The 16,214-nt window shown below is 41.2% G+C and overlaps 1 protein-coding gene across 2 annotated transcripts in view; it reads right to left on the bottom strand.

Moving 5' to 3' along the window:
* Positions 1 to 16,016, bottom strand: part of BCL2L13 (BCL2 like 13) — a 40,865-nt gene extending 24,849 nt beyond the window's left edge. For both annotated transcript variants that reach the window (XM_075712323.1, XM_075712333.1), the window contains exons 1-3: positions 15,992 to 16,016; positions 10,269 to 10,458; positions 814 to 924 (exon numbers count right to left, since the gene is read on the bottom strand). In XM_075712323.1, the coding sequence (XP_075568438.1) occupies positions 814 to 924; positions 10,269 to 10,389 (232 nt within the window). In that variant the 5' untranslated portion in view covers positions 10,390 to 10,458; positions 15,992 to 16,016. The remainder of the gene's footprint in view (positions 1 to 813; positions 925 to 10,268; positions 10,459 to 15,991) is intronic.
* Between the last annotated feature and the right edge of the window lie 198 nt (positions 16,017 to 16,214).

Raw genomic sequence — 16,214 nt, 5'->3', positions numbered from 1 at the left:
AGTAAAACAAGTATAGTCCAAATATATTCTGGAAGTGGTACTTACAAGCCATAGACTCTGAGCTACATTTCCCCTCCAGCTCTTTGTTCACAAGTGCATCCTAACCAGCAAGTTAGCTGAATGTACAACTATTTTGAATTTTAAGCTGATGCCAACCCTGATGGAGCAGCGAGAGCCTCTTTTCATGGTAAAATTTGCCCACACATGGACATATCTGCAGCAGTACTAGAGTATCATTTTTTAAAATAATATTTTGTTCATATAACCTTTTCCTTCTCAGTTTAAAACTTCTAAGAAAGGTCTGTATGGATGCACGTAAACAGATCTAGAGCCTTTCTACTTCAGTTTTCCAATTTGCAACGCACATGCAAAGGAAAGATTGTTTCCAAATCATCCCTTGCTGGGAGTCATATAAAAGCTGCATCTATAGGTCAAAGCATGTCACAAAAAAATAAACCTGGTGGAATTGAGAAATCAGATTGTTTAAGTCCACACTCCCCCAAATGTTAGCTGCTGAGGAATGATTTCACTTCTGTCCTCAACTGGAGCAGCTTAAAGGCTGCTTACATTTCATTATTTATAGTAGCCTATTAAACGTCACTCAGTTGTTTGCTTTGGCTAGACTCCACCTCTCCAAACAGTAACGTTTAACTATTTTAATTCATGTGACAATGTGTAGAAATCTTGTCAGGGGAGGAGGGTAAAGAGATTTAATGAGTCCAAAAATCTCTTTAGCTAGAGTACCTGTTACAAATTAACCACCATTATAGGGCATAGAGATTATCAATTGAAATGGGAAAATCTGAAGAGCACCTTCCAAGATTTCTTCATCAAGATGTTTTAGCTCCTCCTCGATTTCTATTTTAATCTTCTCCAAAGCCTCTTTCTCCAAAGCATGTTGTGCCATAACCTGTTGTTGAGTCCCTGAAAGAAACCAGAGAAATTACTCAAATGTGACATTGCAAATAAGGTAGATAATGGAATATGATATAGAAATATTAACTATAAAGCCATTCAAGGTGAAAGTTCCATTTCAGACAGCAATATAAAATGTATGATCCCTTAAGGTCACTTACTACAAAAGTTTTATTATATGAGCCCAGAAACACATAAACTTCTGGACCTATTCAAGATAGAAAAGATGCTTTAAACATGAATATATATAAAAAAATTAAAACTGCAAAGCCACAAACAGAATATGTAACAGCTTTAAAAACAAACATCTTAAATTTAAGACCAAAATCAAACCAAGGCACATAAACAACCAGTCATTAAAACTAATACACTCATTACCAAACTACACCAAAACAAAGCAGACATAGGCATAAGCTTGACTTTTAGTAGCAAAATATGAAATTGATATTGATGCTTACAAAATCTACAAAAATACTCAGAGCAACTATGTAATGTCATGAATTAAGAGTTCCGAAATCTATTAGCTGTGCATCATTTCGTTGTTCATGAGGAATCTACAGGCCACAATGAAATAATTTAAGAGCGGGTTCACAACTAACAGTAGAGGCAAAGGACCCCACAATTGTCAGTCAAGTGTCAATTCTCATCTCCTAATCAAGTCATTTAGGAATTTGAAATGGCTGCATATGCCCAGAAGTACACATGCTGTGGTTTGGGATCACAAATACATATTCCGTGTGCTGACTCTAGATACTTGGTAACAAGAAGTTGTTTCAGCCACTATCATTCAGGATTACATAGATTATTGATCATCTTAATTATTATGCTGCAGCAAGAGAGACACAAAACTGTTTCCAAACAAGCCATGGTATTTAAAACAATTTAAATCTTTAAGGAACTGCCTGCTGAATGTCAGCCTTTCCAATATAAGGCCGTATGGCAAGGTAACTACCCAAGTAATTGCTTTATGGGATGGGTACTAACGGAAAGACTAGATGTCTGGGACAAGTTCCAGCTTGAAACTCTTGCTATTTAGCTGTTTTTTCTTTGGGTTTGCTCATCTGTATTTCTTCCATCAGCTTTCAAGCATGTCTTCAAATCCCAGTCTTAAAGCACACGACAAAAACTGTTCAATTAGCTGCTGTCTTATTTTCACCAAACATCACTGAATCAACAGCCAACACTGAAATCTTCTTCTTCCTTTCTTTCAATTCCTTAAAACATCCTACTTAGAGATAAAATGGATCTCTGTTATATCCACATGAATATAAAAGTGAGTTTTGTATCAACTTACTCCTGAGATAAATAAATACACAAATAAAACTGACCACAAAACTTCCCTTTGCTAAGTAATCCCCCTTCCAGCCATTTCCTTGCCTAAGTTTCGGGTCAGTTAGCAGTCCTCGCTAGCCCTGCACGATTTAAACACCATCTCCCGGCCGACCTTCTGATAACATTGCCCATGTCCACTGCTTCTTACTCATGCACCCAAATACTGCTGACTCTCCAACCTATCTCACCCTCTCTGCACCTACACCAACTTGCCCACAGATCCACCTGGGCACACAGACATCGTTCAGCTCTACAGATGTTATTCACTCAGCTGAAGAAAATAAAAAAGGACTGTATCTGTAATGCTGGTATCATCTAACTTCATTTCTTCCTCATCACTTATATTTCACATCCAAATCTTCAGGTAAGTCCTACAACACCCAATGTAGCTTTCTGGCATCTCTTTCCTCATTCCTAGTTTTGAAGACACTAAATCGTAATTTGGTGGTCTTATGAACAATTTTCTATTTTTCTTCAGTTCATCTCTATTTCAGTCTGCTTAAACTCACTGAAGGTGTTTTATCATCGTCCCCTTTCCTCCATAATGGACACAAAGTATCACTAGTTTTCATATCAGTGTGTCTGAAAACCATAAAAGCAACAATACTAGTTAACACACACAGATGTGTAGTAAAGTACACTGTGCATTTTCTGTATTTAAAAAAAACAGTAGACAATAAGCTTGCAAGGTCTCCTACATTTGAAAAATAAGTTAAAAATCCACAGAATCAACCCACTGAATATGTGCTAATGCTTAACAACTCAGTGCTCAAAAGATACCTCTGAGACGAAATCTTTCTAAACCAATGTACAAGTCAGTGTAAAATGTTTACATTTATTTATGTGAACAGTTTAAAGAAACTTTAGTTTCTTTAGTCAGTTTAATTCCATTTTACTTAACCACACAGATCATCATCACTATGTTCAGAATAACTTTATTTAGCTTCTTAAATCCCTTCTCAAACAGTCTCTCTTTGCCACTCTGAACAAGAAATTCCAGAGAGGAGCAAACTGTTCCTCCTTTTGGTTAATGAACAGACACTCACTAATGCCTTGTCAGTCCCTCTAATGTCGCCTCTTTGAATGACCGAACCACTGCTTCACAGTCAAGCGCAACAAATATATGCAAGTACAAACTCTTATTTTAACCTGTGCTTCACCCTGTATATGGAAGGATGAGGGTATTCAGAAGAGCACCCGTTCTCACGGGACTAATGTGATGATGATCACACATGACAAGCTGTCATACTTGATAATAAGTCACCCAGAAAATGGAAGGAAGAAAAATTCCATTGCTGCCAGCGTACAAAAGAGCTGTTTAGATAATCAGTGCTGCAGTCAATGGTTTCCATCTCGTAACACCCACAACTTTGCAGCAGCTGCTGATTCTGATAGCACCTGACTATTCAGTTGTGCCAAAACATCAAAAACCTACTCCTCCCGGACCAGTGACTTTGCAATGTTTATTCACCTAATTATCAATGGACTTCAGCTTTCTGCATCTCCTGTACGTTGACTGCTACCAACAAAAATTGCACCCAGTGTTGGAGAACAGTGTATTCCAACAGCAAAGGTCCTAAGCAAGCAGACCTTTTCTCCTTTAGGCAACTTCCAAGTCAGTTTGCAAACAGGTAGAATAAAACAGCAAAAATAGCTTCTAGTAGATGAGAACGTATTTTCATTGTTTAATAATGCAAATGGTCACACCAGAAATGGTACTTGTAAGATCCATAAACATTGAATGCTTTCCTATGCTGAAAAAAAATGGGCACCGCATCACTGACAATCAGACAGTGTTATGACTCCTGAATAAATGTAATACTTCAGTAAAACTCCACCAATAAGGCCATTCCAGAAGTTTATTAATAATACAAAACTAACCCGTTCCCCAGGTTTGATCCCAGGAGGAGGAAGGACGGGAAGTCATTCATCAGAGCTAGAGAGCCTGCACACCTGATTCTACAGTGTTTGCATCTAACTACAGCTAACAAGAGACAACAGCAACTATAAGGAGAGACTGCAATGGTGTTATGCATTTTTAGTTCAGGTGACTGCAGGGTGAGTGAAAAAGCAAGCCACTGATGTCACAGATTGCTCCTGACTTTTTTTTCTTTCATGCTTGTAATTTTAATTTACCAATATCTCTGTCTTCAAGTTCTCCTAGGTCTCTACATTAACTCCTGTACAGTCAACACTGACTTAAAAATTTACTTTCAGCATGATTCTAGTACTTAACATCTCAGACTTTTTAAAACAGTGAGAGTAAGTGTCTAAAACTTCTGTAAGCACTGAGAAGTGACAAAAATATACAAAATCTCTTTACAAACGTATTCATCTGTTTCATTTAATGAAAAGTATATCCATTACCCCAGCAAACTCCAGAACACCAACTGCCATACGGAGATGTAGCCCTTGATTTGAAAAATGTTTAAAAGAAGCTCTTCAGAAACCATAGAAGGTTCAGTTTAAAAGAAACTAAAAAAGTCCAAAATATTAAGAACCAAAGAGACATGACATTGCCAACTAGCAGTCAATTTTTTGTGGGCAGAGAGGAGGCTAAATTAAGTGGGAAGTCACATTCCTGGAGGGACCACCTCTTACTTCTCCAAGTCACACCCCAAAAACTCCCTCTCCTTTCCTCAGTTCAGGACATAGCTCCCTCGTTACCACAAACTTGGACTGGTCTGACCTACAACGTGTACCTTTTCAGCCTGTAACTTTTTCAGCCAAAGTAGGTAAGTTTTGCCCTAACAGGAAAACTTCTAAGGAATGAGTTACTCATCTAAGCTGAAACCACCTCAAAAACTCCTTCATCTCCTACAGACCAACAGGAGGTACTATGAAGGGTTAGTGAAGATACAGGGACGGAATACAAAGAAAACCAAGATATTCTGCAACACCCAGTCACAGAAAATCTTTCAATGACAGGTATCCACACACAACAGTCAAAACCATATAAAAGAGGTACTCCAGTTAGATTTGGGATGGCCACTGAGGAGCCTTGAGCTCACCCACAATGCATGAAACCTGACCATCTCTGCCTATCTGTGCATGTATTTCCTGAGATGTAACAGAATTCACTTCTAACCGAAGCAAGTGAACAAATAACCGTAAAACCCATTTCTCCCAGTAACCCAGTTCAACACTGCTCATCTGTAAGAAATGTGTGTGGGAAACCACTAAAATGCCTTAATCGCCAACTATATACAGCACTTCATACAGTAATTCCAAAACAGATAATAAATGGTCAAAAGAACATTGTGCACAATAATTGGATTAAAGTACCGTGGATAGCATGCACCTCAGGGAAATTGTAAAACTGTCAAAACCTTGTTCACCTCTTGAGTAATCTATGCCACCATGCAGTAGTAGCATTGCTTATAAATCTTCCAGATGCTATGTGAGCTAAGGGATTATTTAAGATTTCTCATTCTGACAAGGAAAACACAGAACAACTACTTTCCTTCAGAATCTTCGTTACAGCCACAGGCACATGGGATGGGGTCAAACCACGGGGAAGTAGATTAAAAAACAGAAATACACTAATTGGTGAAACACAAAGAAGCATTTATAATACAAATATGGTGAATCACAAAAACAAAGTACTCTGACTCACTTAAAAAGTAAGTAGTACTAACTGCAGCAGACTGGAAGCTTCTATTATGAGTGTGAACTTCAGGGGGGAAAATGCAGAAATGTTTTCCAATACTTGATATTTATTTTCTGTGTTATGAACCAGTATTATAGATACAAGAGTTCTGAAAAAATGCTAAAGCATCTCTCCAAAATCTAATGAACAGATAACCGAGAGCTTCCACACATTTTAAATAATTGTACTTGTCTGTTGCCTCAAACCACATGAACTTATACAGATGACATCTTATTGTGTGTGTTTTATCAAATTTATCCGAGCAATTTGTATTATTCACGTATCTGAAAACCTACGAAAAAGTAACAGAATTTACTGCTAATGGGTTTCGCTCTAAATAAACTGAAGTGAGTGCTATGCAAAACCACTATTCTGCCAAAACTGTAATAGGAATGAATAATCTCTCAAACTATTGCCCAGTTAAGTTCACTGGGTTTTCCTCTGGAGACACGGAAATCCACTACAGAATACTACACTGAAATCAACTACAGAATACTATAGAGCTGTAACATTAAAAGCTTGGTTTGTCCAATAAAACTGTCTTTTATTCAAGAGCCTGGAATACTGCGGATGGTTCTCTCTTCGGTCCCTGCACCGAAGAGAAGCTATCTAAATAAAAATTTCAAAGTAATAATCAGATGTTGACTTAGATCAGCCATCTTTGCTTGAAGCCCAAAGTAGTTTTAGGTCTTGTAATTGAAGCCGTCTTTCTTGCAACAAAATCAAGATCAACCAAGAGATCCAAAAGGAAATACAATGCGGTAATTTTCCATGTAATTTGTCTGAGTTTTCGCTTCACAAAATAAAATCCTTCCGAAAACCATCAGTCTTGGAAAGTATATTATATCTGCAAAAAATGACAAATTTTAACTTGAAATCTAACAAGTATCTTAAAGATTTACTTTTATCCGAGTTTTTGGAACAAAAAGACATACATCAGGAAAAGAACTCTCTAGTATGAAATGCAGGAAAGCAGAGGTTTGTGGGAGATGACCGTAGGAGGGGAAAGGGAGGGGAATGGACAAAACTATTCAATTTCTCCTACCAGTTCTAGCAGAGATAAAATAGTACCACTCCTGCTGGGAAAGATCATTTTTTTGGTTGGTTTTTTGACCCATCAGATCCATTCTCTAGTTTAACTGGGGTGTTGAAACTTCACTGAAATCTGGGAGACTGCCATAGAAGGAAACTCAAGGGAGGTACAGAAATATTAACTACGCCTAGCGTGCCTTATTTCCCCATGTTCTGTACATGTGCACTGGAAAGAGAGAAGATCCTCCAGTGGGTGATACAAGGTGGGTGTAATTAGGAACCTGCTCTAAACTGCCCTCTAGAGGAGTCCCTCACTCTCCCATACCAAAGGAGACGAAAGAGGTTAACGTTACGAGGGCAAACTAAAACTAGCCTTTCTGAGTACTGCCCTTATATTGTAATACGATACAGAAACCAGACAAAGAGTAAGGGCATACTTGGACCAAAGAAAAATATATGAAGGGAAAGTACCATATATCAGAGTCAATACCTTGCATGAATGAGACACATAAGAGAGAGACATGTTCTACAACTAAAATAGAAACAGGCAATAGCCAAAATGACTGCTTCAGCTGTTTCCCATGAAAGGTCTGTCAGCACAATAAACAAATTAAAGTAAAATACGATTAAGTGACAGGTACTTTGTATCAGAATCCTCTCAATTCATAAACAACAGCATTCAGCCATAGAGAGTAGAAGGACCACTGGCTAGCGTTTTAAAGTACTACAAAAATCATCCATGAAAGTAACTTGGGATCAGTCAAGATAATTGTATCAACGGTTGATGACAGTGCTTGAAAAAACACACTGATAAGTATGTTTTATCATACTATATGTGTAAGTATGTAATGTCATACTATTATTATCCTGTATACATCTTCATTACCAAAACCCAGAAGTTTCCTCCTCATGACAGGATTCTACACAACGACTATTCATTTTCATTTACTGGCTTTCGCATCTCTTTTGTTCTAACCAGGTTTCACAGACCACGCATGTTACTGTAACACCCAGCTACCTTCCAGCAGTGCATTAGGCAGGGCAGGTAATACCCATTATGGGCTGCTGCTTCTCTCGCTGCCTCCCTAGGGGAGAATATAGAGCATACAGAACAAAGTGCTTTAGTACAGTTCTCCACAAGTAGGCATCAGCCACGCGCCAGACAACAAGGAGATACAGACTGTATGTATAAACTACTTAATATTCAAAGAAGATGCATACAGTACTTCAAAATAAACACACGGCTGTTACCACATATACCCTGGGAGTGCAGCTGAAACAACTGTTCAATTACAAGTAATGAGAGAAGTAGGAAGAAAGGCTTTTCAAAAAGTTAACTGTCAGACAAATGAAAGCTGTTGGAAGCATGGAAAGCAGAAAGGCACCAGGAAAAGTAAGTTAGGAAAGAGTGAAACAAATCCTGAAGCAGAAGGATAAAGTGTTTGCATTTAGTTCAATAACAGCCTGAAGTCCATCCAAGGCATTAACAAAACAGAGTGAGAAGCAACATGGCAGATTAAAAGTAAGGGAAAATCATTTTATCCAGAGACTTCGATCAGAAAGCAGTAAAAAACACTGGAAGAGAGATCTAATTACAGTGAAAGATGACCAGGAGAGTAGAAGTTGTGGTCACTGTCTGGTTTTGGGAGTAAGGGTGGGGGAAACATAGGAGAATTTCCTGGTTAGAAGGGAAAGCTTAGAGCAACAAGAATGAAAGAACAGATTTGGAAAGTATCAATGCTTTAGAGTATTTTAATAGCAAATCCAACTACAGCCTGCTGTCAGACAAGCTAACGTATCTAAATAATATCTGAAAAGTAGACTCAACAGTTATCTTTACTCAGGAGCTTAAAAGACCTCCTAACTGACCACAAAATTTTTATTTAAGCATTTGTAGCTTCCTCTTTATAAAGTTTTAATATTGCTCTTTAATTCAAATATTTCTTAGAGGTTTCAGTAGTAAGAATCAGTTGAAAGGTTTCCCCCCAATTGGCAAATGTTTCAAAGGTAACTACAGCCAAATTATTAAAAAAAAGCTTTAAGGCTAACAATTTCCTTTCTGAATCTTGCCTTTACAGAACAAAGCAGAATCCTCCACATTGTAGCTTTGTATTTACTCAATACATTTCCAGTTATAGCCCAGTTATCCCAGACAGGATATTCCAAATGAGATGTTATTGCTAAAATAAGCACATTTTCCAACAAAGGGTTTTATGAAACAGCATCTTGGCACTAAGGTGCCTCTCCTTTCATGGACCACAGATGCAGTCAAAGTGGTAGTAATAGACATACCCTAAATATACTAAGATTAATTTTATAAACAATATATAGTATAACCAGCATATGCTATATGCTTTAGTGCCAAACTGATAAAATCTTTTGTGTCATAACTTTGATGCTATCTTTTCTTTTCAGGAATTTCTCACTTCATGACAGGTAAGATCAGTAAGTAACAGAGTATGTATTCTTAAATGATCATTCAAAAAAAAAAAAAAAAAGATTCTGAAGACTGCCTTTGTTGTTTTTTTTTAATACGCCTTTCATCAGAACAAGTTCTGAATCACAGGAACTAGTAGCGACTGAAACGTCATTAAGAAGTGACAAACCACCAAAACAATCTTGACAAACAACATTGTTTAAGTGCTTGCCACCACAAAATAAAGGAAGTTTTACTACCTAGGTTTATGTGAAACACAATCTATCAAACTTCTTTTATTCTGCCTCCTATTTATTTATTTATTTAACCTCCTATATGCATAAACCCGTTCTGGAGGAAACATCTGACTCTATCTGACTCCATGCAGTCCTTGACTTCTTCAAAATAAATAAATAAACAAACAGATGCAGCGTAGGCCAGGTTAAGCCTCACATCTCTGCACTACCACAGACTGACAACAGAAGCGTTAACATAATAGGGTGAAACTATTTAGCACATGAGATTGCTCAAGTCATCACTCGGAGTTTATGCCGGTAAACACCACCTCACCCCTGCTTACTTTTACTTGCCTCCCAAAAAAAGCAAGCATGGGCTCAAATTCTCAAGACGGCTCAACAAAGATAACATATCCATCCCTCCTAACCTCAAGACAGCTACTAAAACCACTTATTTGCTTCATACACACCAATCAGCCCTGGCGTAGCGCAAATTAAAACAGTAATCTAAATACAAACAGCTTTGTTTCCATCAGCACCTCTTCCCATTATTTTAAATGAATAAACTAAGAGATACATTACACTAAACATCAGGCTAACATTCTGCATCCATGCACAAACAGCTGAAGAACTAACTGCAAATGTAGTTGGAAATGTAACTAGGTACAGATGAATATGCAGATATTACCTTGAGTTGAAGGAGGAGGATGCTCCTGTGGCTTCTCTTGTGATAAAAGTCCCAGGTAGCTGAGAACTACGTATTTTGTTTCATAGTGAAATCCTACAGGCACAGCAGTAGAGGACGCCATCGGGTTGGCTTGCAACGTGGCAGTGCTCTTATGGGGCACGTAGGGTTTTCTCTGGGTAACTGAGGAAGACTGTAAGGAAAGCACAGTGTTTTATTTGGTTTTTTATGAGGCTGCAATAGGTCACGAACTCATACATAACAAGGAATTATGTAACAATCGTGAAGTAATATCCAGGTTTTTGCCCTGATATCCTATGCATTCATATTTTAATAAGAACCGTGCAGAGTAAAACCAACTGCCCCCCAGTCCAGCGCCCTGCCTGCCCGCTGTCAGCAGTGGCACTTCTCACTCCTGCTTGGCACACATAGTCTCACATTAAAGCAGATTGAACAGTTCCTCACCATGTGTCTGCCTCCTAATGCCTCCCAACTCAACCGCACATAAAAATGCAAATGTATTCATGCAAAGAAGTTTTGAGGGATTCTGAAGACTTACTTAACTGCAATTTGAGGTAAAAAGAGGTGTCTCTCTTCCCCTAAGCCTTCAATGAGTATTTTCCCAATTCTCTGCCTTCTGAGATTCTCTACTATGATGCTCAAAAGTTTTAACACAGAAGTAGTGACCACAATTGCCTGAAATTCATTTTGCTGTTCCAACAGCAATGGAAAACATGTGGACAACAGAGGAAACTCCACATTCGTTGTAGGGATTGGAAGCACAGATGGTTGTGTGTCCTGGATTTCTCACACAGACATTAATACTTATAAAACAGAAATCCACACCTAACATCAACATCTGGCCAAAGAACTTCCCTGTTTTACTTTATTTGTTTTGTCACTTTTTTCAAACATCCAAATAAGAAGTTTTTCCAATAATGAAAAAACTAAGGTAGAGAAAAATTAAAAACAGCCATAAAGGAGAAGGGGAAAAAAAAAATTTGAGAAGGCAACATGGAAGTGGAGAAAAAGCCATACAACAGATTGAAAGGAAGTTTCAGATTAATCAATATCTTTTAGCTCTTTATATTAGGAACAGTCTGGATAACTACTTCCAATGGACAGTCTACTTGATGAATCAAATAACAATATTTAGGGCCTTAAGATAAACTCTCAAAATTAAGTTCTCCATCACTTCAAAGAGTCATCCCCAGACAAGTAGTAGTCCACTCTTGGCCATCAGAATGGATATCTAACTGAAAAGCATGCAGAAAAGTTCATGCTACAGAACAGCTACTTAACAGATACCTAAGAAGCTAGACAATTTACTAATGTGAGAGCGCAGTTACATTTTGAAGAAAAATTTAAGTCAAGTTCAAAGCTTAAAGGAGTCTGAATGAGAAAAATGCTACATACATGGAACAGGAGTTGGAACGTCTCAAGAGGGTTCCTTGAGACTCAGACAGAGAACCAGGTTCCCAAATCAAAGCACAATCTGCAAATGAAGTCTCAAGATTAAGAAGAATAAACAGAGCAAGCATAAGAAAAGCATCGATCTGTCTAGCTATGCAAGATGTCTGGGCTAACTTGTAACTCCCCCCCTCCCTGGAAAGGAATTCAGATTAATAGCAGTACAACTGGTTACTGAGGATGAACAGAACAACAACTGTGCTGTGGCATGGTTACTGTGTGAGTAGGTAGTTTGGCAAAGAAAAAATTACCCATCAAACTAAAAGCTGCAAAAGGAAAAGAGTTGGTGTAAAATTGGCTAAGCATTCTTTCATTAATCTTTAGCAACTCTAGTTTCTGAAACTGATTCAGTATTGAAAACGGGAGATGAGTCCTTCATGAAGACTATACTCTGGAAGCTCTGCCTCTTGCCATGTATTTCAAAATGCCTGAAATCCTTTACCAGAAAGATTTGGTTGAGTCTTTGCTGCGGCTTGAACTGAAGCAGTGATCTATACAGGAAGGAACCAATGTCAAAACTTTGAGCCAACATTCATCTCTCTTCCCTTGGAGCAGTAATCCTACATTTATGTTGCCTCTTCCATCCCAGAGTGCTCTACAGGCAACATATCATGCTTCAGAAATGTAAGAAATTGTAGCAGAGGATAAGCACAGCTTTTGCAAAATACAGTTACCCTTCAGCCACTTCCATAAACTAAGACTTTCACAAAGCAGGGAGATTTGGAAAAAATAACTGCTCAGAAGACTTTAGGATCCTTTAACAAGAGATCTGCTCTTCAGACCAGATCCCCAGATGCCTTTGCCACATCACATGTTCACATGACCAGGTGTGAAAGATGCCAATCACCAAAAAGCAAAAGCTCTCTGGCACATTTCAGTTCTGGTTTGTTCAGTAGAGATCCACAGTTCTGAAACCAACACGCTTCTCGCAACACCTACACAGTGAATGGGAGCCCTTCCAGACAACCTGAACTGATCCGTCCTGAAAGAATCAGTCTGACGGACAGTCCAGAGACATCCAGACACTACACTGTGGATCAAAGAATAAGTCTGAATATCTAACACAGATTATTCTTCAAAATATAATTCCAAATCAATGCAGAAAATGAAAGACAAAAACAGTTGATCAAAACAAGCACGAGACTCCACACCAGCACAGTGATCCACGTGCAACAGTGAGGCCTAGTTCACGAAAATTTCAGCATGCTTGGCTCAGCACCTCGGGGTGGGGGGGGGAGAATCAGATCACAGCTTATTTAAATAGTGGTTAATGTTTCCCTGGGAAAAGAACGAAGAAAAAAAGCTTTGGATGAAAAAAAGTATTCATTTTGGTCGATATATTCTGAGAGGTAGTTTTATACTGAAATGAGAAGGGAGACTTAAGAACTTGAATGGAAGAAATATCTTCAGCTTCACATAAAAGAATGTCAGACTGGAAATGCACTTCAGAATCACTAGTTCTCCTTTGAGAGAAGCCCACAGCACAGCAACTGAATTACTCATTTTGAATTGTGAATGACTGTTTTTGTTTAGAAAAAGAAACAGAAATATTGACTCAGATACTGTAAGTATCTCAGAAAAGGCCATTTTTCAGGAATGAGTGGGATTAAAAAAGGACATGCAGCTTGGGAGACCAGATCAGAGGAAGGAAAGCTTTCCACTGCAGGAGAAAAATGGAAGAGAGTCCAAAAACTGTTTAAGAGAGTAAGACAAAGGCTTGTATGGGAGACGTAATGGAGCAGAGAGGAAATAAGGCATTATACAGACTACGTAAGCCTCAAAACAGGGGCAAGAGGGTTGCTTCTGGTGTAACAGATTCCCTGCAAGAATATTGCCTCTTAAAAAGCTAAAGAGATCGAAATTATTACCAATTACTCCCTCAAAAAAATTTCACCCTTCTCAATTCCTGCACCCTTGGGAGAATAAAAGGCTACACCTGTTGAAGCTTACTTAGCTTGCTACTCCTCCGACCCTGCTGTCACTCGTTTCGTGTGGGCTGAGCTGCTCAACCGACCTGAGAACAGGAGTTCCAGTCAGACCGACATTTGCTCATGCAATCTGTCACATCCTAATCCACAGAAGAGTTACATGTTAGACAACAGGCAACGCAAGCCTACCAATGAATACAGTGGATATAATCCCCTAGCAATGAGGCTCTGCTGTGTGTCCTTACCTGCAAAATCCTAGCATGCATCAAGCCACGTTTACTGTGCATCATTCAAAAGACAAAATGCAACAGCATTATGATACTGCCCGTAAGAAGAGTTCACCAGCTGCCACCAAAACCTACTGCGCGTTTATTCGACTGGTGCAGGTCAGAGACTTGCCTTTTGCATTTAGAGCTGTAGCCTTATAAACTATTTTGCTGCATGTTTATAAACAATAAACAGTAGGTGATCAATATCGCTACCGATTTCTAATGGACTAAAACCACGGGTCCGGAAACAATAGCGCAGTCACAGATTGCCGCCTTTTTACAAACACCACCACCACCACAACCGCAGCCAAGTCCCACTTCAAAACGGAGTCAGTCTAGGGCCGGATGCAGTTCCCAGCTACAGCCAAGGTTACCAAGCCTCACTTACCGGCTACAAACTTAATCATCCTAGACCGCTGCTCTAGCAGAATACTTCCTGCTGCTGGAGAATTCTTTCAAAGCACATGCGGTCTCAGTCAGCAAGCGTTCACCCAAGCACGGACAGGGAGATTTAGCGAGGCAACAAAACGGTAGCACCGGAGTTCAAATCATTTTTTAGGGCAGCGTGCCACTGATATATTCACAGGTTTGGGTCATCCTCCTGATACCAATCTCCGCATCAGGTAACCGCTCTCAGTTCACTCTGATCTACAGCCTTACATTTCTACAGCGCTCTTTATCCAAATGTACCGAATTTCAAGGAGTTGCAGGTCTACAAAACCACACCCCGTATCAACAAGATGGAAGACATTCAAGTGCTCTGCAACCTTACCAGAGGGCTTGCGTGGGGATTTTAGATGAGACCTGCATGTGCGGACTAGTTTAACCTTGCAGCAGTTTGTCTCTGAAAACACTTCACGTAACAGGTAGGACTTTCCAAAGCACCAGATCGCGACCAAGTTGGAAGATAAATTCTTCAGAGTACTTTTCCAACAGCATATGGTGGTATGACTAGGAGATTGTTTTTCACAAACTGAGAGCTACTGAGTTCAAACATGTCAGTTCTACTGGAAATGAATCAATATTGCATCCATTACCGATCCTCTAGTGGCACTTAATGGGTAGAAATACTGGAAAATACAAGAGCCATTTACCTGGGCGGTGGTTTTAGCTGACCTTAGAGGGAAATGTAATTGAGGACTCCAGGCAAACGCTTTAATTTTTCTTTTAGGAAGAACAACAAAAACTACACGACTTAGCTGCTACAGAGGTTTCCGATCCCTTCCAGCTTTAAACCGTCTCACCACAATATTAAATCATTACAACCCCAGCTTTCGTTAACAAGTTTTCATTCACTTTTAATTTGCCGAGCGCTGTCTGGGAGTTGAAAGCCAACAAGAGGACAGGCAGGTAAGGCAGAAAGCCCCGCGCTGGCTCTAACTTTCAACAGCGCCAGACCAAGGCAGAGCCGGAGCGGCCGAGCGGGCTGCGAGAGCGCAGCGTAAGCTACTCAGTTACTACGGCGATGAATGAGATATTTATATCTGGGCAGAAACGGCGAGGAGCGAAGCGCCGGGATGAGTCAGCCGGCGGGCTCCGCAGCCTACGCGCTCCGGCGGCAGAGGCGGGCAGGCCGCGGCCCCCGCAGCGGAGGAGCCGCCGGCTTCTCCTTGCCGCCGCCCTCCCGGAGCTGCCGGGGGGAGGCGGAGGAGGGGGCGCAGCCCCTTCTCCCGCACGGCGGGGCCCGGCCCGGCCGCCCCGCAGCCCGTCGGGGAGGGAGGGAGGGAGGGAGGAAGGGAGGCGCTGGGGTCACGCGCGGCGGGACGCGTCCTTCAGCCGCAGTCACGGAGGGGGGGGTCGGGCAACGGTCACCGGGGGGGCGTGGCCCCGCCGCGCCCCGCCCCCGCGGGGAAGTTCTCCGGCCACCGGCCCCGCGGCCGCCTCCCCCTCCCCTCACAGGCAACACCGGGGGAGGGGGGAGAGGCCAAATGGCCGCGCTGTCCTCGTGCCTGCCCCCCCCCCCCCCCCCCAAGTCCCGGCCGGCGGGGACGCGAGAGGGAAATAAATAAACAACCAGCCAAACAACCCTCCCGCCCGCTCCCACCCCCCCCTTCCTCACCTGCGAGCGCCGCGGGGCGCGGAGGGGCGGGGAGGGGGAGGAGGAGGAGGAGGCGGGGCGGGCCGGGCCGGGCCGGGCCGGGCCGGGCGAGGAGCGGCGCTGCTCCGGGTCGGGTCCGCCGGGGGTGGTGGGGGCGCGCGCGCGCGCGCGCGGCGCCGCGCGCGCGCCAGGCGGTGCGAGCTCTGCCCTAATTTGCCGCCGCCGCCGCCATGATGGAGGGGCG

This window comes from Pelecanus crispus, chromosome 1 (genome assembly GCF_030463565.1).
Source record: "Pelecanus crispus isolate bPelCri1 chromosome 1, bPelCri1.pri, whole genome shotgun sequence".
Lineage (NCBI taxonomy): Eukaryota > Metazoa > Chordata > Aves > Pelecaniformes > Pelecanidae > Pelecanus > Pelecanus crispus.
The sequence above is the reverse complement of the archived record's forward strand: the minus strand, read 5'-3'. Positions and strand labels throughout refer to the sequence as shown.